The 24,709-nt window shown below is 37.2% G+C and overlaps 1 protein-coding gene and 2 long non-coding RNA genes across 3 annotated transcripts in view; 2 read left to right on the top strand and 1 right to left on the bottom strand.

Annotated features, from left to right (window-relative positions):
• The window catches only part of LOC124170165 (zinc finger protein 501-like), a 47,317-nt gene that overhangs the window by 8,802 nt on the left and 13,806 nt on the right, over window positions 1-24,709 (top strand). Inside the window, exons 2-4 of the mRNA XM_046548868.1 lie at window positions 5,700-5,825; window positions 7,390-7,440; window positions 15,817-15,838. Of these exons, the coding sequence (XP_046404824.1) occupies window positions 5,784-5,825; window positions 7,390-7,440; window positions 15,817-15,838 (115 nt within the window). The 5' untranslated portion in view covers window positions 5,700-5,783. The remainder of the gene's footprint in view (window positions 1-5,699; window positions 5,826-7,389; window positions 7,441-15,816; window positions 15,839-24,709) is intronic.
• Window positions 15,879-19,027, top strand: LOC124170167. The gene is made up of 3 exons (XR_006867336.1): window positions 15,879-18,093; window positions 18,692-18,821; window positions 18,947-19,027. It is a non-coding gene; the product is annotated as an uncharacterized LOC124170167 (long non-coding RNA).
• On the bottom strand, window positions 18,133-18,978 carry LOC124170168. Its single transcript, XR_006867337.1, has 2 exons — window positions 18,938-18,978; window positions 18,133-18,405 (listed from the first exon to the last, which is right to left on the bottom strand). It is a non-coding gene; the product is annotated as an uncharacterized LOC124170168 (long non-coding RNA).

Raw genomic sequence — 24,709 nt, 5'->3', positions numbered from 1 at the left:
AGGTGATGCTTAGCCTGTGTTATCTATCCTTTTCCATATGAGTGTCTACTGTGAGAAGACAAAGAATGTAATTTCAAAGTAGAGCAGTCTAAAGCCTCCAAACTGCAGTTTGCTTCATCCTATTTTCTATCACTTTCCACCAAGACTTAACTGGTGTAAGTTCTTTATCGCTTTCGTCAATGCCTTTGGAAACAACTTCACTTTCACAAATTTTGGAAATCCTCTTGTCACACCTACAGCAAATTTTTTCTCCAGGCTTCACCATGATGCCCGCTGCTCTAACAGACTTACACTTTTTTGAAGGTATGGTCCTCAGAAATTTCCTCTCAGGACCTTTATGCATGGCAAATGGGTATAGATTTCAGCTGATAACACTCGTATTTCTTGAAGTAGCAATGAAGATGATGAGAGCACACAGTCAACAGTGACGAAATAGGAATATTGCACAGCAGGGCAATTACTTCTCTGTCCACTTCTGGTAGTTCTTTGAAATAAAAACTTTGGGCTGACTTTGTGTAACTCTTTTTGTGAAATTCAGAACTGAGTTCTTTGCCAACACTGCACAATGCTATCATTGCTACATGGCAAGACAGACCTCAATACGAATAAGAGATGTTACAATGTAAGCCTGGCTATCAGTCACACTAACATGAGCTACTTAGTCTGAAATTCAACCGGATATCACTAAGGCATCACCATATGAATGAGAAATGAATTAACTTCACTTGGACTAAAATTGGAGAAAACTTTCTGATGGCTCTCTTCTGCCTTTACATTTTATACCATACTATTCAGTTACCCATTTTCCATGGAAGAGATAGCTTGGTAGGAATAGTCCTGAAAGCACGAAATTAGCAGTACCTTGGGAAGTACATTCACATGATTGCTTATGTGTTTCCTACGCTAAGAGCCAGTAAGATACGCTATAGTGAGATAATGCATGCTCCAATATTGTTTAATCATGAGTATAAGCTTATATCTCCTCTAAATTGTGTCTTTTCTATGTGCCTTGAAAAAGAGCCATTTTTTTCCCGTGACCATGAATGAGTATTTTTTTTTACTAAAAGGAATGTCGGACTCACGATTTTTTTTCATCAGGATCTTTGCTCATACATTAATGATTACTTTAAACTGAACCAGGAGTCTGTTTTCGCATGGCCTCTCCCTGTTGGATGCTGACAATGAAAAATGGTACAAGCGAGATTTTTTTGTGAACTTTATTTTTTTGCAGCTGAATTACTTCATGCAGTGATTATTTAATGATAATCTTAGGATCATTATGGACCACTAAGCTCTAGAAAAAAAATCATGGCTTTTCATCTCATACGAATGGAGTTATGGATGAAAATATAAATCACCATGCGTTGCACGTGGCGGCACTTTAGGGGTCACGCCCAAATTTCAATTGCTCATATTTCATTAACAATTGACAGTTGGTGGCTAAAATTGTACACAATATCTAGTTATACCAGGATGTATGACCATGGCAAATTTCATGGAAATCCGAGTCGGTGGGTGTCATGGCCTGGTTGATTAGAAATGGAATGACCCTATTATGGATTGGTTTAGTCCACATAATACACAAAAACCTATCAGTACAAGCTTGTGGTAAGCCTGAGTGGTCTCAGATAAAAGAGGAGGTTTAATTATTTGAGAGCAACGTCAATAACACGAGACCCTGGGATGTTCAAATAAACACTCGCTACAGCAAATTGTCGCTTAACCAGAGGTAGAACAAATAATTGCCAATACACCTATTGTGAACACTTTCAGAAGATGTCCGGTTTTGTGAGTATGTCATTCGATGAGAATTGCATTTTTGCGGGTGATAGTCCTTGTACTGCCAAATGGCCTATGTAATATCTACTTTGAATGACTGAAATGGTCAAATATCTACTTTTTAATAGCTGGAATTGTTCATAAAGTGTTTTATAACCGGCAAAGATAATTTTCTTGGGGATGATGGTAAATTAAGCCCCTTTACCATATTCTCTTTCAATTATTGGTCCAATCAAAGTCAACATGTACTCAATTGTTTCTGGATATTTTCTATTAACAGAGGAAATGATACATAACTGTGATGTCTTCACTTAAAAAAAGAGAATTTTGGTCTTTCAATATTACAAGCAATCTCTTAAAACCTAATGAAATATGATTTTTGTGAATAAGTGTTAAAATGAAGGTAAATCGTGACTCTAGTTGGAGTGGTGCTTACCAAAAATTCTTAAAAAATTCCCCTGAGAATAAGGTGTAATGCTCTTGAGAAAAGCCTCTTGCAGAGGGCAAGAGCAGCAGGAGTAAACTGATGGAAGCCATTGTTCATTTTTTTTTAAACACAGCAATTGCTTTCTTTGATAACACATGGCATGCAAGTAAATGAAATATAATGGGCATAATTCAGAATACTCGCGTAAACTGAGAAAAATAACTCTTATTTCCTCTTAAATATATATGTTGCGTGTGAATTAATTTCTGACTATCTGTATGAAATATTTGGTTTGCTAACTTTGTGTGATTTACCCATGGTGTCTTGAATAATGTCTAGCAATTCAGTGGTAGATGAGAATTAATATGTACCTGTATGTTTTAATGCAAGGAACTGGTATTAAAATTACATTTGCCACCCATGTATATGTTACATAAGTGCATGCATAAATTTTCTTGATTTCTTTCATCATTGCAATGTATTGATAGTTAAACTTTTTTGTTCAACCATACCGTTTAATGTGTGAGCATAACGTAGGTAGTGGCAAACGCAATATAAACTATAGGTAGGACATTTTCCTCCCTTTGTGTCACTTATTTGTTAGTGGAAGTGAAGACATGACTTGGGCATTTATTATAACTCGCACCCTTTCCACTTATGTGTTAGTAGAAGTGAAGAGATAACTCAGGCATTTAATATAACTTGCATCTTATCGCACACCCAATGGCTACATAAAAACACACCACCAAATTAAAATTTTACCGCCAGTTGTCTGCTTACTGCCACTACTGCTGCTCTCGGCATGCAGAAGAGTCCAGAGTAGGAAATGTCATTAATTGAATGACATCATTGGTTACTGTAACATACTGCCAATAGGGTGGTTTTCTATTATTTTTTTATTGCCTAAATCGAAGGATTATTACTCCTGGAGTACGTATTTCGTGCTTTTAGATTTTTAAATGATGATATCTATTTTTCGCGATTAAATCAATAGTGAAAAATTTGAAGCGCGCAAAAACGCGACGGCTAAGTAGGAATGCTGGGAAAACTCAGTGTGGCATCGTTCTGGTTCCCGCTGCCGCAAGTGAGGTGACCTTGGGGCGAGGCTTTGAGCACTGATACAATGCAGGCTGTTAGCAGGTAGCGGAGTACCCAGCTAGCTGGTAGCGCTTGGATTAAATAAGGATTATTAATACCTTATCAAATGAAGAAAACTTTCCGACCTTAGCCAGTTTTAATAGGAGATTATTAAGACCTGTTTCCCTGAGCTCTTTGCCTCATGCATGCATTGGTAATCTCAGACAATGTATAACTCCTATCTACTCATATAGAATCTAGGTCCCTGTGACGTCACCCGGAGTGGCATCACATGGGTGCCAATCTGGCCTTTTTCAAATGAGGTTAATATTGACCATGGCCATTTGTCTAAACCGGTATTTCTAAAACCAAATAGTATGTTTATTATGAATACACTAACAGTTGTTAAGAAATCGCAATTATTGCCTTTCGTTTTCTTTGATGAAGGAATCTACTTTATTGATTTCGGAACAGTTTGGCAGTACTGTCAGTACGGCCAGTGAATTTACGTGCTTATTTACTTTGTGAAATGAATTTGTACTCTAGAACAATGTTGTTGAAGAAACAAGTTTTAAAAGTTCATACAGCAGTCACTCAGTATAAAGGTCCTGTATTATGGAAAAATTTGCCAAAGAACCGTCATGCGCATGATCATTCAGTCAAAATCGGAACATGTTCTATTTTTTGCATGATTCCTTGAATGATGGCATGATCGTTCATATGATCTTTCACCCTGTAAAGTGGCCTTTAGAGAGAATTCATGGTCATATCAGGTTTACTCGGAGTATCCCATTTTTTATTTAAAATTGATTGCCCATGTGTGTGTAGTAAATATTTTTGGTTGGCAACTATCAACAGCAGTCTTCAACCAAAGCATTGTTTAGGTGGAGTGTCATTGTTCTTGGAAGGAGTGAATAGTGTTTTAAAATCAATTTTCTTTTCCTTGAGAAGTTTTTTTTCATATGAGCATTTCACCTTCAAAGTGCTGTCGTCAGGTTCTTATGTTTAAAAATGTCACTACAATTTTTCTATATTTGTGTAATTCTTTACTTGAATATTCATATTTGTGTTTGCATGTGATTTCTGTGCTATTTGTCTGTTTTAAGTATAATAATTTCAGGGTTATTTGAAAAAATATCGTGTTTTATGGAATAGTTTAGGCATAAAAGTTGAACTTGTTTATTTTTTGGGGGGGGGGGGGGGGGGTCAATTAGTAAAAATTTTGGTAGGGAAAATAAAACAGATTTTAAAATAAAAAGTGCAATGACCAAAAACTGTAGATTTATAAATTTTTTAGGTTGTCTTAAGGTACCTAAGTAAGAACTACACTTTTGATTATGATGAAACCAACATTTAGATACAGCATAAAATCTACCAAAGAAATTATTTAGAGAAAAGTATTTAAATGTGAGCATAAAAAATTGTAATAATTGATCTGAAAAAGATAGGTTTACCAAACCATATTGTAATTAGTTCAACTAAACTGAAACAAACATAAAATAATGTAATTATGCTGTTTGAACATACAAAACTACAAGGCTCCTTTGTATGTTCAAAAGCAAAACTGTGCTTAACAAGGAAAGAGTTTTGACTGACAAGTCATCAATTGCCAATGGGTCTATGGCATCACTTTCAAGTCCAATGAAGTAAGTGCATTTACTCCTGTAACAATTCTATGCGCTTGAAAGCACAGTCTAAATCTTTTGAGGAAATAAGTTGTAAAGGATTCAGTTATTTCGGGGCTAACTAAAGACGTTGTGCAGAAATATACATTATAGAAATTTTATCAAGTCTCTGTACGTAGAAACACCTCAAGAAAACACCGCTTCTCAATTTTACATTCAGAGAAAAATCCTTCATATTTCCCCATTGAAGTTATGCAAATTTTGTCCTATAAGGAGTTACTCTAAAGTATTCTCTTTTTTGTTAACTCAGAGTGGCCTTCAGTTATATGTTGTCTGAGTAAGTTTTTATTTGTCAAAATGTCTCTTAACCAAATTATAAACCAAAATAAACTAAATTTATTTTCTGTTACTGCCCCTTTTTATTTTCCATGAATGAATGTCATTACCTATGGGCTCTGGATTCTCATGCAAAGGGTTCCCATAAAATAAGTTTCTGTTACATATAAGATTATATATTGAGAATAATATCTCCTGAGAATAATCAGGTGGACTTTTCAGGGATTTTGCAATGAAAATAAGAAGTATTAGGAGTATAGTAAAGTGGTATTTTAAAAACATAATTATAAACATTATCAATTCCTGATATTAATTACCTTGAGGCAGCTTCCAGGATATCATGAAGAACAAATCCATTTGAAACTAACATTTATTTTATTCATTTGACTAATCCTGAAAATATTCTGTTTATGTATGTCAATCATTAATGATGATGATTGGGGATTATTTTGCAGCCCAATAATTTAACTGCTTCCCAAGGCGAAAAAGGGGAAGCTCAGGGCAGGAGAGCCATCGTGGGTGTCCTGGATGTGCTGCTGATGGGGGCAAAGAAGGAACCATATCGGGAGGATAATGCCCAGGTATGTACGGAATCCTTGTAATGGAATGTAATTATTTCATGAATGAGATAGGTAAAAATCTAAACGTTTGTCACTGTTAATCATAGGACATTTTGCTTTCTACACAGCTTAAAAGGTAACCCATTCTTAGTGTTTGCAGTTTTTTTTCCTTTTTATGATGATCATTTTTGTAGTAGTTTTCTTGCCTTATATAATACTATATTTAATCCTAGTACCGATAAACTTAACCTTGTTAGTCCTGCAGTGGGGATGTGGAGCAACTCTGTGGCCCCACGTGTTCCATGTGGCTGCTGTTATTCATGCAATGGCATAAAATACCTGTGATTTTCAGAACCTCTCCATTATTTAGGTGTCAAAAACCTCACATAGTTGCTTGTTAGTAACTGGCACATGGTTAGCGTTAAAGCTCTAGCTCTAGCTTTACAAGTGACCGAACTTAACTCTTCCCTGTGGTGAATAAAAAAGAGCTGTACTCCTGCAATGTAGGAATGAGGATCCCCAGTGGTGCTGTTTATTGAAAGATTGAAAGTACACTAACCCTTCTTCAATATTCCTTTTCTCTTTGCTACTCTGATGCACGAGTATTTACAGGCAGTGTAACCCATTCAATTGAAAGTTACAAAGAACTGACACAAGTATTATTATCTCAAAAGCAGCTCTTTATTACTATTTATGTTGTATTTAGGTGTAGTAATTGACTTGCCTTATATGTCAGTATGTTAAATTCAGGTACTGATGAAACATATCTCATGAAGATGTTTATTTTACGAAATGAAATCCTAGTACTGAAGAATCTCATTAAGAAAACCATGGCTCACATTCAATCAAACTGTAACAATCTAAACATTTCAATCAAACAAGTTTATCGGGAGCCGTCCACAAATCTCCTCCAATATTGTTTTATATAACCAATTATTTTAAAAATGGAATGCAGTGAAACATTCACAGGTCCCATTTTATTCCCATAGAAATGGTCACTCTTCAAATAGCAGCGGTAGCCTAGTGTTAGTGATGTTGGGCTACTATCTAGAGGTCCTAGATTTGCATGCAGGACTCTTTTTTCATAATTTGTTTCTACTTTTCATTGTACAAAATTTAAAAAATGCCTGCTGTTCATCATTATTTCCATGAATTTCACATAAAAATTTACTGGTTTGGTGAGTGGAAATATTTTTCAGCAGCAAAATAATTTTTCTCATAGATGCCTAGTTTCAATTACACTATTTTTGATGTTTCCTCACCAAAGAAACCTTAAATCGTGTCTGGCATCGCATGAATAAAGTGACGTCAATTGCAGAGTTAACTAATTAAGATAACATTACAATGAAGGCGTAACATAAATCAAGGATTGCAATCATGGTAAAAGAAGTGGGAAAACATTTTTTTAGCATAAAATATTTTTCCTCTCAGTGTAGAAAAAAATAAATTTTCGAAGGAAAATATTTGTGAGGAATACCAAATTTCAATGTAATGTGGTTTATAAATTATTTTTAGACAATCATTTCCAAAAAAAGGCCCTGAATTCCTTTTCACACATGATTCATATCTTGATGATTACTTACAGCCTCCTTTAGGTGAGGATGGGGACCCAATTGAGAGTTTGACTTATGCCCATGTTACTGTTACGTTACGTCGTAAAATCTGGTTGATTTTTCACGTAAGTCCAGACAGGGGAAATACTCCAACCGTCGGTCACATGCTGGATCAGGGAAAAGACTCCACAAACAAGAAAAACAGCTCACAAGAAAAAGGTAGCCAAAAATAATTTACGAGTTATTACCGTACGATATCTATTCAAAGTAGAGTATTCAAAAAATCAGAAGTATTACAGAAAACAATGATAGTAAATTCATGATCCCAAAGGAAACATTACCAGCAGAAAATTGCTCTAAAAATCTCATGGCTCACAAGACATGTGACTCCCAGCAGGTCTCGACCAGAAAGAGGCTTGCCTATGCAAGGCGAGACAGCTTTTGAGGGGAGGGCTTCTTCCAGGGAGTGGAGGGGTAGCCAGGCGAATTCAACAACCGCCCACTGATGCGTCACTGCCCCTGCAGAAACGGCCGCTCCACAAAACACCATTCACTGGTTTTGAGACAACAGCCAGCACCCAGAATTTTCCCCTCAACTTCTGGGTTGGAGACATCAGAGGAATCGTTCATTGGAACACATTGAGGGGAAGGAGATACTGGGGTGAGGTGTTGGAGGGAGAGAGAGTTTGTGATAGGACAATGGTAAAACTTCTCACTCCAAGTGCAATACTAAGGCCTTAGCACCGATTTCCCCTTGCTTGCCAAGGAGAAGTATTTCTCCGCAGTAGTCCTATATAAGTCTTGCATTGCAGGTAGGCTGGTTTGGAGGCTGGTTCGGAGGCTGCTTCGGAGGCTGTTTCAGAGACTGTTTCCAGAGACAGGATTTTCCAGAGACAGGATTTTGCGAGACAGGGCACTTTGCTACAGGGACCCTTTGCGCAAAAAATCCTTTGCGCGAAAAAACCTTAGCGCGAAAAGTTCTTGGCGGGAGAAGTTCTGCGGATAAGTTCGGAGGAAGTTCGAGGAATTTCTGGGGGGGGGAGGGGTACCAGAAATTTTTGGGGGGGGGCAACACTTAAAAAATGCCACATCCTCTGTGGGAAAATGACCACAAAAATTGCTTGAACTTGGGGACCAAGACACGTCCACCAAGAACTGATTAATGCCTAGAAAACTTATCGAGGCATCACAGGTCCACTGGTTTTCACTGGATGAACCCCCACTGTTTAACCCCCATGAATTTCACAAAAACCATTATTCAGTGGTTAGAATTGAACTGAATATAAAAAGTTTATTGATTGAGACAATAGTATTCAAGAAATATCACTCAAAAATAGTTTTGACAAGAACATACATTTTTATCACTCTGTAAATAATAACCTCAGAAGTGATGTTTGGAATTCAACAGAATTCTTAAGTGAGTAACATGACATAATTACAAGAGTGAGACAAGAAATATTGCTGAATTGATATAGAGTAGATTATTTAGTATTACATAGCAAGAAAATGAAATTAATAATCAATATGTCATAATGTGATGCTTGTTTCGGTGTACAGTGAATCAAAATTACAAATAATTATCATCAGCGACCAGAAGGAACTGGGAAGATTTTTATTGGTATAACACCAGGATATCTTTACCAAACTCAAATGTTCCTTTTCCCATCAGAGATATTTTGTGGTTTTTTTTTAAAACCAAGTAAAGCAATACAATAACCAACCACTTAGTAAATGGGCAAGATTGGGTTGGTGAAGCAGTTGGGTTCATCAGAACCCTGGGTTGTCCCATTAGTTGGGTTCAACCACCTTATCAAAAATCAACGATTGACAAAAATGGGTTTTAACTTCTACCCAAAATTCATATTGCAACCCAAGAGAAAGTTAGGGTCGACCAACAAAATATATACCCCATATTATATAATCATTAAGTACAAGTTTATTCAAAAATACGGTTATTCACTAAATAATTAATAGTTATCAAAATACCAGCAAAAATATTCAGCATAATATGTGTCTCACTTAATTAATATACATTGGCATTAGTATTTCTCCCATTTAAACCCTCCATGTTTGTAAATATTATCAGTCCATAATTAATTATCAATAAAGAATCCTCCAAAATTCAACAAGATTACGTAAATGACAAATAGATTGCACTAAATTCCTCGATTTTCCAATAATTATTAACAATTTATAAGGCATATGGTATTCATGTCAGCTATTGAACAAGTACTGACTAAATTTAATCAAGATGTGTATATATATCTCTCAGTATTAATTAAACAAGTCAAAAAAGAATCATAGGCGATGCTAACAAAATGAGAACTGCATATTGCATCAACAAAAGAAATCACTCTAAATTTCACTCTTCAATTGACAATAGAAATGAGAGCTACATGCTGGTTGCGACAAGATGAAAGTTCATACTTGTCGGGCGATGAAGGTCGCAACTCAACGCCAAATCCACACTAAAACACAGTAGGCAGTCTTAAGATCAGCTGATCAATTCAATCACTCAGCCATCGATAGAATATTGAACACTGCAAAATCACGACACTTATCACTGTCCAGAATTGTGAGAATGTCCATAAAGTCTTGGTGGAGGAAAGGTGACACAAAACACAATTGAATCTTAATAACTGGGGCCACCTCCACAGCTTATCTGGAAACGAGCCATCTCGGGGATTTCCCCCCAAGTTAATCTCCCGTCCTCTCCCTCCAAGCACCCATAATTCCTCCACCTTACCCCATCTCACAATCACAGTAGACCAACACTAAATTACATGAGTGAATTAAGCAGATGAGAATAAGCAAGTACAATACAATATTTCAGAACAATTTCAATTACAAGCATAGAAATAGACTTATTATTCATTATTCAAAACAATATTATTAGAAATCAATAGAAATACAACACCGAAATCAAGCATCAAATAGTATTTGAGAGAGCAAACATTAGCATTCATTGAAAAAAAAAGAATAAAAAAATATCAATGATATTTCTCTCCTTTTAATTACTGGAATTAGCAATGCCACCATGATATGCCTTTAAATGAGAAACATGACAAATTTTCTCTTTCCCAGGAGAAACTTCCAGAATAACTGTTACAGGAGAGAGATACTTTTTAAGGACGAAAGGTCCTTTCCACAGAGGTTCCAGTTTTGCCATTTTCTGTTCACCTTTAGAACTGACAGGATGGTTTTTGCAGAGAACAAGATCTCCCACACAGAAAGTGATTTGGGAGTGAGATTTATTATAGGATTCTTTATACCTGTTTCTGGCCTTTTTTAAATTAGCAATAACATGATTCAGGCATTCTTGTCTGTCATTATCGCTGAGATCATTCTCGAATAAAGATTTTGGAATGTCCCACTGATTAATTAAAGGATGCTTAAGTTCTCTGCCGAAAATTATTTTGGCAGGAGAATAACCACTGCTCTCATGAGAGGCAGTGTTCAAGGCAAAATTTAAGTCAGCAAGCATAGAGTCCCACATATGGTGAGCATTATTGCACAAAATAGCAAGTGCAGATTTTAGATTTCTATGCAATCTCTCTACCTGATTAGAACAGGGATAGTATGGAGAAACAAAAATTTGCTTAACCCCCAGTTGCAAACACATCTCCTTAACGGCATGAGATTTGAAAACTTGTGCATTATCAGAAACCAAATATTTTGGAAAACCGAATTTTGGAAACACTCTTTGAGTGAGTATTGAAACAACCGAACCGGCCGTAGCCTTGCGAACTGGCTCAAGAAAACAAAACTTAGAAAATCCATCAATAAGAGAAAGTACATATTGGTGTCCACCTTTAGTAAGAGGTAAAGGACCCACAAAGTCAATATAAAGTCTTTCCCAAACATCAGAAGGATTGTGCGACGATAGCATGCCAGGAGGTGGAGCATTTCTGGGTTTACAAGTTTGACACAGATGGCATTTTCTGACCATGTCATAAACCTCTTTTTTCATATCCTTCCACCAAAAGTGTCTGCTAATCTTATCATAAGTTTTAGCCATGCCCAAGTGAGCAGACATACTAGAGCAGTGAAAATATTGAAAAATCATAGGCCTCAAGACCGTAGGCAAAACAGCTCTTCCTCGCTTAATTTTAGAATTCCCATAACATAATAGCTGTCCCTTCAGAAAATAGTTTTTGTCGTTCAAGGAATTATTATTAATCTGATTGAAAATATCCTTTAGAACGAGATCAGTTTCTTGGTGTTTTCGAATGTCGACAAATGACAAAGGCAATTTATGTAACACACAAGAATAAGGAACAGCTGACTCCTTATGAGTGTTAGATTCCACATCTAAATGACTATTTGTAGATGAGGATGGCTCAATGCGAGAAAGACAATCTGCGACAGAATTAGATGCTCCTCGAACATGATGCACAGTGAATTTATAAGAGGATAATTTAAGAACCATCCTCCCTAATTTGCCCAACTGCTTAGGATGAGAGAAAAGCCATGTCAAGGCACCATTATCAGTGTACAAGTGAAATGGTTTTACTTGTAAGTAAACACTGAATTTTTGAATTCCAAAATGAATTGCGTGACACTCCAATTCATAAGAAGAAAATTTACGTTCATGTTCCAAGAGTGCCTTACTAGCGAAAGCCACAGGGACAAAATCACCATTTACTTTGTGATTCAAAACGGCACCAACCGCCAAATTACTGGCATCGACAAATAAATGAAATTCCTCGTCAAATCGAGGGAAAGATAACACTGGTGGATTGGTGAGAGCTTTCTTCAACTGGCAGAAAGCCTCATTTTCAACGGCTGTCCATTGAAAAGGAACATTTTTACGTTTCAAGCGATTCAGTGGCATAGAAATTTCAGAATACCTTGGAATAAACTTGCAGTAAAACCCACAAAGTCCAATGAATCTGGCCACTTCCTTCACATTTCTGGGAACTGGGAATTGTTCAATTGGTCTCACTCTCTCAGGATCAACTTGCAAGGTTCCATTTGTGATGAGATGGCCCAGAAAAGTGAGTGATTCCACACCAAGCTTAACCTTGTCCTCGCACACCGTCAAACCGGCACTGCGTAGTTTGTTGAGGACAGCATTAACATGAGATACATGGTCTTCAGCAGACTTGGAATAGATACACAAGTCATCAATATATGGATAGACACATGAATATTTCAAATCGCCCAATACTTCATTAATGAGACGAGTGAATATTTGAGGAGAATTTACAAAACCAAATGGCAATCTATTATACTGGTACACTCCGAACGGCGTCACAAAAGCAGTTAATTTCTTAGAATTCTCAGATAATGGTATTTGATGAAAGGCAGAATTGAGATCAAGAACAGTAAAATATTTTGCATCAGCAAGATATTGGAATGCATGTTCAACAGAAGGTGTAGGATAACCGTCCGATTTAACAACTTTGTTCAACTTACGGTAATCAACCACTAATCTTTCAGATCCATCCTTTTTAGGCACTAGAAAAGCTGGCGAACACCAGTTTGAATTGGAAACCTCAATCACTTTCTTATCAAGTAAAGATTGGATGTGCTTCTTCATTAAATTTGCCTTTGGAGGTGACAATGAATAAGGATGGGATCGAATCGGAGTAGAATCTAGCAGTTCAATTTCGTAGGTCATAACAGATGTGACCCCCAATTCTTGAGAAATCACATCAGGATACTTTGACAATAAACCCTTCAACTTATCACACAACGTGATTTCAGTGGACGACAGAACATGTGATTCGGACGAGTTACTAACTGGCGCCGATTTAAACGCTTCGCAATTGTCCGTAAAGGAAAAAAGAGAATTCGGGGCAATTTCAAAACTGACGTTCGCCGGACGAATAATCATCTTTGAATTACAAATGAAATCCACACCCAGTAACACGGGAAACGGGATTTTAGCTAGATAAAACACGTGGTTCCAAGAAAACTTGCCTATTTGAACCTTGAGTGAGACAGAGGAATTAATATGAAAAGGCTGCCCCGACACCGTGATTAAATCGACGTCAACACTTTGACGAATAATTTTTCTCCGGCAACATTTCAGAGAAGCAAAGAAATCTTCATCACACAGTGAAACTGAACACCCAGTGTCAATTAGAGCCTGGCATGGCATAGAATGAAGATTAATAGATAATATTGGCAATCGAGTCGAACACTTGTCACGGACACTCATCAAACTCACGGCAGGCTGAGTAAATCGTCGTCTTTTGCGACACTCGTTCACTTTGTGGCCAGGTTTATGACAGTAAGAACAATTAATAGGAAAATAAACTTCCCTAGGCGCACTGGAAGAGGCAACAGAAGACGGATTCCTAGAGATACGATGGAAAGTGTTGGAATATTCAGCACAGTCCATTAAATGTTTAGAAGCCTGCGTGATAACAGAGTCCAATTCTACAAATGTGTTAGGCTGATTTGAGAACATAATTGCAGATTTTGTTAAAGGATTTAACCCTTGAATAATGAGTCGCACAATAGAAGACTCGGAATACTGCAAACCCAGCACCTGAGTGGCATTACGCACAGAACACACGAAATCGTGGGGCGTTTCGCGAGGGAACTGAAATCTTTTAACTTTCGTAGTGATCAAACGATCAAACTCTCTGTCACTAACAATTCTAGCCCAAACTTTTTCTGTGATTTGAGACCATGCGAGATTCAAGTTTAACATAGACAACCAAAAATGACGAGAGCTGGCAGGTAGTTTAGATACTACAAGGTACAATAACGTTGACAGAGGAACCAAGGACAAAGAAACGATTTCATTAACTTTTAACATGAAATTAAACCAATTCTCACTGTTTGACACTTCAAATGGCGGAAAATCACTGAGTAATTGTTTGACAATCACTAACCCTTCAGAAACTGGCAATGTCTGAGAAGCAGACATTTCGTGAGAGACATGAACATCACAGCTTTCCTCGTGCGTTGGGCGAGGTGGAACAACTTCTAAAGAAGATTCCCGTTCATTATTAGAAACTTCACTTCCTACGGACACATTAGCCGTACCCCTGGCCTTACGATCCTCGCCCGTGGTTAAATAAGTTTTTTCGTACGGGTTGTCAATACCTCCAGGCATTTTGAAAAGTGAAGTGACGACAACGAGAAAAAGAGAGAGAAAGAGCGAGATTTAAAACTATCTCTCGATACTGGAAGAATCCAATAGAAAAAGAGGGGTGCGAGAATAACTAGCTGCTATCCAAATTATCAAGAACATTACGAGCACTACGAACATTAATGTCAAATGGCATATGACCACGAGGAAAAGTCGGCAACACTAGTCACGTAATCCCACACGAACCAAAAAGCACTTAATGGAACATAAAATAACTCACTTTTAAGAGAAGAAACAACCAGAAACTGCAAAAAGTGGAGAAATAGTGGAGAAATTGTCACCATTGTCCAGCACTCGGAGACCTCGACGAAAGGACAGGAAATCGAACCACGCTCTGCTACCAAAATGTTACGTTACGTCGTAAAATCTGGTTGATTTTTCACGTAAGTCCAGACAGGGGAAATACTCCAACCGTCGGTCACATGCTGGATCAGGGAAAAGACTCCACAAACAAGAAAAACAGCTCACAAGAAAAAGGTAGCCAAAAATAATTTACGAGTTATTACCGTACGATATCTATTCAAAGTAGAGTATTCAAAAAATCAGAAGTATTACAGAAAACAATGATAGTAAATTCATGATCCCAAAGGAAACATTACCAGCAGAAAATTGCTCTAAAAATCTCATGGCTCACAAGACATGTGACTCCCAGCAGGTCTCGACCAGAAAGAGGCTTGCCTATGCAAGGCGAGACAGCTTTTGAGGGGAGGGCTTCTTCCAGGGAGTGGAGGGGTAGCCAGGCGAATTCAACAACCGCCCACTGATGCGTCACTGCCCCTGCAGAAACGGCCGCTCCACAAAACACCATTCACTGGTTTTGAGACAACAGCCAGCACCCAGAATTTTCCCCTCAACTTCTGGGTTGGAGACATCAGAGGAATCGTTCATTGGAACACATTGAGGGGAAGGAGATACTGGGGTGAGGTGTTGGAGGGAGAGAGAGTTTGTGATAGGACAATGGTAAAACTTCTCACTCCAAGTGCAATACTAAGGCCTTAGCACCGATTTCCCCTTGCTTGCCAAGGAGAAGTATTTCTCCGCAGTAGTCCTATATAAGTCTTGCATTGCAGGTAGGCTGGTTCGGAGGCTGGTTCGGAGGCTGCTTCGGAGGCTGTTTCAGAGACTGTTTCCAGAGACAGGATTTTCCAGAGACAGGATTTTGCGAGACAGGGCACTTTGCTACAGGGACCCTTTGCGCAAAAAATCCTTTGCGCGAAAAAACCTTAGCGCGAAAAGTTCTTGGCGGGAGAAGTTCTGCGGATAAGTTCGGAGGAAGTTCGAGGAATTTCTGGGGGGGGAGGGGTACCAGAAATTTTTGGGGGGGGGCAACACTTAAAAAATGCCACACCATGAGCCCACTACAGAGACATCTGGTGAGTACTCTTGAAGGTTGCAAATAACTAATGTAGAGGAATCGATGATTATATGCTTTTATTTAGTCAACATTTACTGTTACTAGAGAACTGATTGAGAATTTGACAGTGGCCCATGAGTCCATAATGGAAGCAGAGGGTGAGTACTCTAAAGGGCTACAAATAAATGTATACAGATTAGGCTTAGGACGCTTTCAGATGGGACAACTTGTCACCGGCCACTGTACATGGCATGGCAATGTGCTTTAAAATAACCATATTTCTCGATGGATGCCGTCAATGGAGTCAAATCACGCCAATATCCAATACACCCATTTCAATCCAGCCCTGCGCTGTGCCATCTACCGGGTACAATATATGCTATTAAATTTTGAGGCCGCTTTCTGATGAGACGAGTCTCAGGATTTCAGGGGTCCATGCCGAGAATGTAGGATGGCATCATTTCCTCCCAAGGTGGCCTTATTTTAACTGATTTTGAAAGATTAAGGACCTGAATAAAGTAGGATAGTTTTGTTCTTTCTAAAACAAGGTCAATGAAAGCAGTAAAAACCGCCAAATAATCGCAAAACAACGCGTAATAACCTCGTCAAAAAATCATGCAGTCTTCCCCGTCAAGGCTGTCTGCTTCGCCGTTCAACCTTGGGTGTCTGGAGGTCCCCTCCCCCCTCTCAAAACAGAGTCAACAAACTTCTCATCATGAACATATTCAGTATTTACTTCATCATCAATAGTATTTAAAAGTACTATCTCAATTGCCTAGAGAACCCGGAAGGGTTAAGAGAGCGAAAATTTCCAATCGACTTTAAACTGGAAAATGTCCCCGTGCGAAGACTACTTTCACATGCTTCACCCTCCCAAAAACATGATTTTGCGAATAAGTATGCCGGATTTCCTCACGCAAAAGACTGGCTTCGTCAAACAATTACTTCCTCGTTCGTTTAAAACATGATTTCATGAAGATGGAAGAGAGATGGGACCGGTACACTTTCACACGTCTTTTATACGTACTGCAATAATGAAAAATTTGTATAAATACCCAATGCCATCGCTTCAGAAATCACTGGAACAGCCAACAGCAGACGATAAGGTAAGTGAACATGCTTATACTACTATCGATATAGCATTAGCGCATCAATTTCACATATCCCTGTACCAATGAAAGGTATGTAACTATAGATATGATTAGCCAAAAAAAATGGTCAATATCAAGTAAATCACTTAAAATGAAATTCATTCTATTATCAATAGTAATCACATATTCTAATACTCACTTGCGATCAAAACTTTTTTTGGATAAATATTCCTCTTTACGTTCTGTAATGACGTTAGCAAAAAATCTCAAGCATATAATCCCCCAATAGTTGCACCTTACCACTGCAGATGGAGTCCACCAACAGAGTTAGTTGCTAACCGATCTGTACTCACACACCATCTAGCGACAGACATGTGAACATCTGGAAATTCACCTCTTCGTCTCATCCCGCCCATTGGCATGCCCCGCCCATTTTTTAGCGGCCATTTGTAAAATTCAGATTCAAAATGGAAGCCCAGGCAGACAATTTATACTACTGTGATGAATAACTTCGTAGTCTGTGTGCGAAGTATATTTGAAATAACAAATGAAGTTAATAAAAATATCTTAAAATAATAGGTAGTTAAAAAAACATCTTTAACTCTTATTTCTGCTACTCCATACATAACGCTAATCCTCCGCCCATTGACACGCACCCCCATCCTAGCAGCCATTTGTAAAATTTAAATTCAAAATGAAAGCGGGCTACGGCAATAAACATCCTCACAGTCTGTAGTAGTATTAATTTAAAAAGTATTTAATATAATAGTTATTAAAAAAAAAGCAAAGAATGAATACGCAAAACCATTGTCATTACGCAGGGTATCACATTGTATATGATAATAACTTACAATATTAATTTAATATGCTTTCAGTTCAATGTATGTGAAAGGGAGAATTACAATGACGCCGGTGCTTGGAAGAAGAAAAAAGATACGTAGGAGACTGAAACACATTGGTCCGTATAAAATGTACAAATTTGGACCAATGGTTATTCTTTTGATGGCAGCAGCCCCGGCTGACGTAGCCGCGACACGGTATGTTAGGTTTTTGTCAGCTGTGGGCAGTAAATTCAAATTTATAACATACCATGAAATTACAAAGGAGCTGCCATCAAAAGAATATGTAGAAATTACATCTAATAATGATGCAGCACCGGCCGCATAACCAACTTATCCCATTGGTGAGTAGAATTAAAAGGTGTTAAAAGAAACCACACACGAACTCTTTAAACAATTTTTAATAAATTATTCTTATCTTTTATTACAAATAGTTTTTCTCCACTACTATTGAATGATGTAACTTCAGCTGCAGTTAGATTTAAAATTCCAGGCAATATCAGTTTTCTTACATCATTTCTTATGGTGATCAATCCCACTAACTTTTCACCATATTTTGTACTTAATTTCTCAACCTTCGTTACTAAATATTTAACATTTTCCTCCATCTCCTCTCTCTTCAGAAATTCGTTTCGGCGTTGAGCCTCTATCAATTTCTGTCGGATCTGTAAGAAAAAGAAAAAAAACATTAGAAACACAAGTAAAAACTTATATAAGAATATAAATTCGAAAAATACTAACCGAAGAGATAGAATTAGTTGATGTTGACGGAGAGGTTAGATATCTAAAAGAAAATAATTTGTGTTTGATTAAAAAAAACAAATAGACAATTTAAACCAGAAGTATCAAAACTTGCTCATTTCTTCCATAGTTACAGTAAAGTCTTTACTAGAATTTTTAAATGCAACTTCTATAGCTATCTTATCAAATATTATTTGACAGATCCGATCATCAGGAGCAATGGAAAAAATTCCATATCATTATGATTGAAAAAACTCTACCTTTGATAGAGATTTGAACGAGAGAAGGACCAGCCAAATCACTCCCTCCGCAGGAAGCGTGAGGAATGTTGGTGAGTGGATTTAATTTTTCCAATATGGACGAATATTCTAAAGTAAGAGAAAAAGAAGGATTCTTCCCTTCAATGCAATCTAGATTCATCAAAATAAACTAAAAATATATAAATACCTCTTTAAGCTGGACGCAACATTTTCACCGTCGGAGGAGTCGGCATGCATATCGATGGTAGCGTCTGAGCTGGCAGCAGTAACGTTGGCAGAGATGGACATGGTGGAGAGATGAAAACCGACAACCTTGCAGAGACGGACCAGAGACTAGGAGAAGAAGACGGCAGAGCTGATGAGTGCAGTTAGCAGATATATGCAGTGAAGAGGTCTGGGAACCCAATCGTTGAGCGTGCTGGCAAGGTTTGCAGTGAATAACAGCAGTTGTTGGAGTGATGTGATGCTTGGAGTTCAGTAGAGATGAGAGTGTGAATTATCCAACAGACAGAGTAGGTATTTATACCCAGTGAAAGTGTCGTCAGTGAAAAGAGAGTGGGGGACTTATGAACTTAAGACGAAGACTCAGATGACATAAAGTATGCGTCGCTTGAAAAACTCGAATTAAGAAGTCTCCGTTTCCGCGCTATTTTATACCATTTTAAGCTACTTGTATATTTTTTTTTGTGTGAATTAAAAGCAAACGTGATTGAAGATAATGTTTGTCCACGTAAATTATTAGATGACGAATCAGAAGATGAATAATCTGATGAATCGTCGGAGGATTTGTACCTATGCTCGCCAAAATAACGAGCACAATCATTTTTATGCATAAAAGTAAATAATGGACATCGTATGCAATTGTCACACCAATTCACCTCATTTCGTACAATATTCATCACATAATTCACCGACAGTATTGAATGATGAGTTAAGGTGTACACTCGTAGTGGTTTATACGGATATATTGATATAGCACAATTTCTACAATACCTTGTCCTTTTTAAACCATGACAGAATTCGTAACTAATAATAATAACATGTATAAAATAACCTATATTATTTTCTATGTCTAATAAAAACTCGATAGGTCTCTCCAAAAGGTGCTGATAAGCATACTTCGATAAACGGGATGAGAAATTAAAATCAAAATTTAAAAGTTCCAATTCATAGGAAGCAGTCAAATCTTCTGATATTCTATTTAACCCCAATTTCCATAAACAAAATCTATGACACTCTATGTAAAATACCAGGTCCGTTTGCACTGATCGTGGTAAAGTTAATTTATAAATGTCAGTTTTCTTATCTACACAAGCGGATATTATGGATAAGCAAAGTTGGTAAAGAGAAGGGAAACCAATTTTTAAATAGCAATCACGCCTGGGAATACCTGATGAGGAAGTATTCAATTCCACAAACTGAGAACGATTCAAATAAACTGTCATTCTTGTGGAAGCCAAGTGTGATGCTTAAAGATTTTGCGCGCTATTTATATACCCATTTCATGGTGAAATAAAAGTGAACATTTCCTCAATAACCCCCCACACTCTTGCGATATAGAAAGGAGAGAAATCAGAATTTGATCTCAATTTTTTAGCGAGGGAGGAGGCACCACAAGTGTGAAGGACAAATGAAAGGTTGTACTTGTTTGAACATGCAACCAGGTCACTGAGCTGTAATTTAGCAATGCTAAAGGAAAAGGCGAGTGAAAGGCTTTACCAGCAGGAATCATAACGTACATCTGAAGCCGGTTTACTCGATCCGAAGCAATACCATAGTGGAGGGTGGGGAGGGGCCGGGGGATCCATTTGTATAAATATTGGCAGCGCAAAGAGCAAAATTATCAGTTCCCGTCCAACTCTTACGACTTGAACATCCCTTGGCAGCGAATCAACTTGTGAATTCCACCAATTCTCTCCACACACCTTTGCTTAATCGTTGGCTTATTTGAATCTTCGATATTTGTCTGCAAGCGCTCAATCCGTAAGTACAGTGTTTTCATACTCATATCACGTCTGCATGTATCCTCAAGTTTAATAATTCTATGGTGTTTGATGGAATTATTTATATTTTTCCAGATATTTACCCCTCCATTTACACGTAAATTATGTCTTCCATTCAACAAATACTAGCTTATTACACGTCTGGTGCTTACCCCACATTAGATGAATTAGAACAGGCCATTAATAATATTCACAAGCGTGTTGTATTTAACAATGAGGACATAGAGGACATTATTACTTTTTCCAACATGAAAGACAAATTAGATGCTTTAAAAGGTAGACGATTCTGTAATTACTGCGAAATCTATTATAACATTGATGAAGCTTTACCTCACGAAAATACGAACCAGCACAGGAATTATATCACAGTTCAACTTGGTAGAGGTTTTAATGAAATAGAATCAGCAATTAGGTCCAGAGTGAGAACCTATTGGATAACTCCTGAGAATGATGATATCAGTGACGTGGTTTCTTATTTGGACGCAATTTAGTTCCAAACAATTGAAAAATTATCTGACGTGGTAGATCAAAATAACTCCATTAAATTTAACCTAGTTTTAATTTGCAAATTTAAGAAGGGTGAAGAAGAGGAAATGGAAGCTTCTTTTAAAACTAACAATCAACGTATATTCTTAACTGATAACATTGGAGAAGTTGTTGACGAAACATTTTCAAAATTACTCAAGGAAAAATCTGAGTTTCACGCCAAGGGGTCTGGATGGTCATTACTTCATGTGATAGGAATGGAATTGCGTATAAACACGTATAAACCATTAAAAGGTTCAAGTTTCATTCCACTTCCCGCAAAGATAAGTAGAAAAAAGGCTGTAATTAACGTTAAAAACAATGATGAATTCTGTTTCAAACATGCCATTTGGGCTAAAAATGTCACTATTAATCCTCAACGCATTAGCTGGTACAACTCTTCCGAGTTTCAAAATGCTTACGATTGGGACTGTATTTCATACCCTGCTCAGCTAAAAGACATTCCAACGTTTGAACGAGTGAATAAAATTTCAATAAACGTTTTCGGATTGGATGATAAAAATAACGTTTACCCTTTGAAAATAGTTAACAACGAGCTTAACGATCACCGTGATATCCTTTATATCGCCAACGAAACAACTGCACATTATTGTTGGATCAAAAATTTCAATAAATTGCTCAAATCTCAAATTACCAAACATCGCAACAGAATATTCATTTGCAAACGATGCTTCACACATTACCATGATGAAGCAAAACTTGAGGCTCACAAAGAGTTGTGTAGGGGGACTGGTGAACCCACAAAAATTGTTATGCCTAGCGAAGAAGATAAAATTATTGAATTTACCCATATTAGCAATTTATTTAGAGTGCCGTATGTAATTTACGCAGATTTCGAATGCCTCCTTGAGAATATTTCAACTTGCGAACCAAATTCACAAGCTCCTTTCACACACAAGAATCAAAAACACACTCCATTTAGTTTTTGTTACATAATGATTACACCTGATGGATGCATGGAACCGAAATTATATAGAGGGCAAGACGCGACACGAGTTTTCATCGAATGCATGAGAGAGGAAGCGCAAAAAGTATTTTCACTTTACAAAAATACAATTCCAATGGTACACCTGACTGCTGAAGAGGAAACGGAGTTTGCAAATGCTATTGTTTGCCACATTTGTGAGAAAGAGTTGGGTAATGAGAGAGTAAGGGACCATGACCACTTGACGGGCATGTATCGTGGTCCAGCACACTCTGATTGTAATACGAAATATAGAATGCCAAAATTCCTGCCCATCTTCTTGCATAATCTCTCATCCTATGATGGACATTTTATTGTTCGTGAATTAAATTACGACGAGAGGCGAATATTTGTTTTACCAAATTCAGAAGAAAAGTATATTTCTTTCGGCAAATCAATCGAAGAAAATTTTAGCATGAGATTTCTTGACACCTACCGCTTTATGGCTGCACCTCTGGCCTCACTGGTGGCACATTTGAAAGACTTGAAATTTACACAAAAAATATTTGGTGAAAAAACACATTTGGTCACACGAAAGGGAGTGTATCCCTATGATTACACCGATTCGATGAATAAACTCGATGAAACTGTGCTCCCGGGAAAGGAAAAATTTTACAATCATCTAACAGATGATGGAATTTCCGACACTGATTATGCGCATGCATGCAATGTTTGGGAAGCTTTCAACTGCAACACTTTGGGCGATTACAGCGATGTTTATCTAAAAAGTGACGTCACTCTTCTCGCTGATGTTTTTGAGAACTTTCGTGATGTGTTTTAGCGCGTACAAACTCGATCCTGCATGGTACTATACCGCTCCAGGATTGACTTTTGACGCAATGCTAAAACAGACACGTATTAAGCTTGAGCTTTTAACAGACTACGATATGTTACTGATGATAGAGAAAGGTATTCGAGGAGGAATATCTCAATGCTGCAAGCGATATTGTGAAGGTAACAATAAATACATGGAGGTACATGATGCTAAAAAAGAGACTAACTACTTGACCTATTTGGATGCAAATAATTTGTATGGCTGGGCCCTATCAAGACCACTGCCATGTTCAAATTTCAAATGGCTTTCACCTGATGAAATTCAAAACCTAGACGTAAAAAATATTTCAGATTTTAGTGAAACGGGATATATTCTTGAGGTTGACCTCGACTATCCGCGAAACCTTCACGATACGCATTCAGATTTTCCACTTTGCTCAGAAAATAAAGTCCCACCTAACGGTAAACATGTCAAGTTGCTAACTACACTCGAAAATAAAACAAAATATGTAATACATTACGTAAATTTGAAGCAGGCTCTTTCCCTAGGTCTTGTTCTGCAAAAGGTGCACAGAGTCATCAAGTTTAATCAATCCCCATGGATAAAGCCATACATTGACCTTAATACTAACCGTAGAAAATTAGCAACAAATGAATTTGAAAAGGATTTCTGGAAGTTCTTGAGTAACTCCTTATTCGGACGCTGTCTATTGAACGTACGCAAACACATTAATATGGAATTAGTATCTAGCGAAAAAAGATTGCAGAAATTAATCAATAAAACTCAATTTTTGGATAGGACAATTTTTCATGAGTCACTCGTCGGAGTTCATTTAAGAAAAACCAGCATCAAAATGAAAATTCCCATTTACATTGGTTTTTGTGTTCTAGACCTTAGCAAAACGTTAATGTATGATTTTCACTATCGAACAATGCTACCCAAATACAACAACAAAATTTCCCTTGCTTACAGCGACACAGATAGTTTTATCTATGACATAAAAACTGTCGATTTTTACAGTGATATGTTGGAAAACCTTGATGTATTTGACACGTCAAATTACTCAAAAGATCATCCTTGCTATTCTGACGAAAACAAGAAAGTGTTAGGAAAATTTAAAGATGAATGCGATGGACGAATCATGACTCATTTCGTTGGATTGCGAAGTAAGCTCTACTCGTATAAGGTTCACGGGTGTAAAGACAAAAAGAAAGCTAAGGGAATTTCAAAAAATGTTGTTGCCAAAAGCATCAATTTTGATGATTATATACATTGTCTCGAGGAAAATTCTACAGAATTTCGTAAAATGAGAGTAATTCGTAGTAAATTGCATCGAATTTATACAATGGGGATAAACAAAGTCACTCTCACTGCTAGCGATGATAAAAGATACATCTGTGAGGATGGGGTCAATACTCTTGCTTGGGGGCATTATAGAATTCCTCAAAAACGTACACATGATGAGGCGTTTGGTAACACTTGAAATTGATAGAACTAGTTTAAATATGATTAAACATTTTTTTGTGTTACTTATAACATCATCATGTGTAATTTTTTTTTTACTTTTTATTTTCAGTATTAACACACATGCACACAATGAATAGCAATAATCCAAAAACCTTGTATCATCTCTGCATCGAATATATTTGTAATAATATATTCGATGTAGCA

Source organism: Ischnura elegans, chromosome 13 (assembly GCF_921293095.1).
Source record: "Ischnura elegans chromosome 13, ioIscEleg1.1, whole genome shotgun sequence".
NCBI lineage: Eukaryota > Metazoa > Arthropoda > Insecta > Odonata > Coenagrionidae > Ischnura > Ischnura elegans.
Note: the sequence above shows the minus strand (reverse complement) of the source record. Positions and strands in the feature narration are given on the sequence as shown.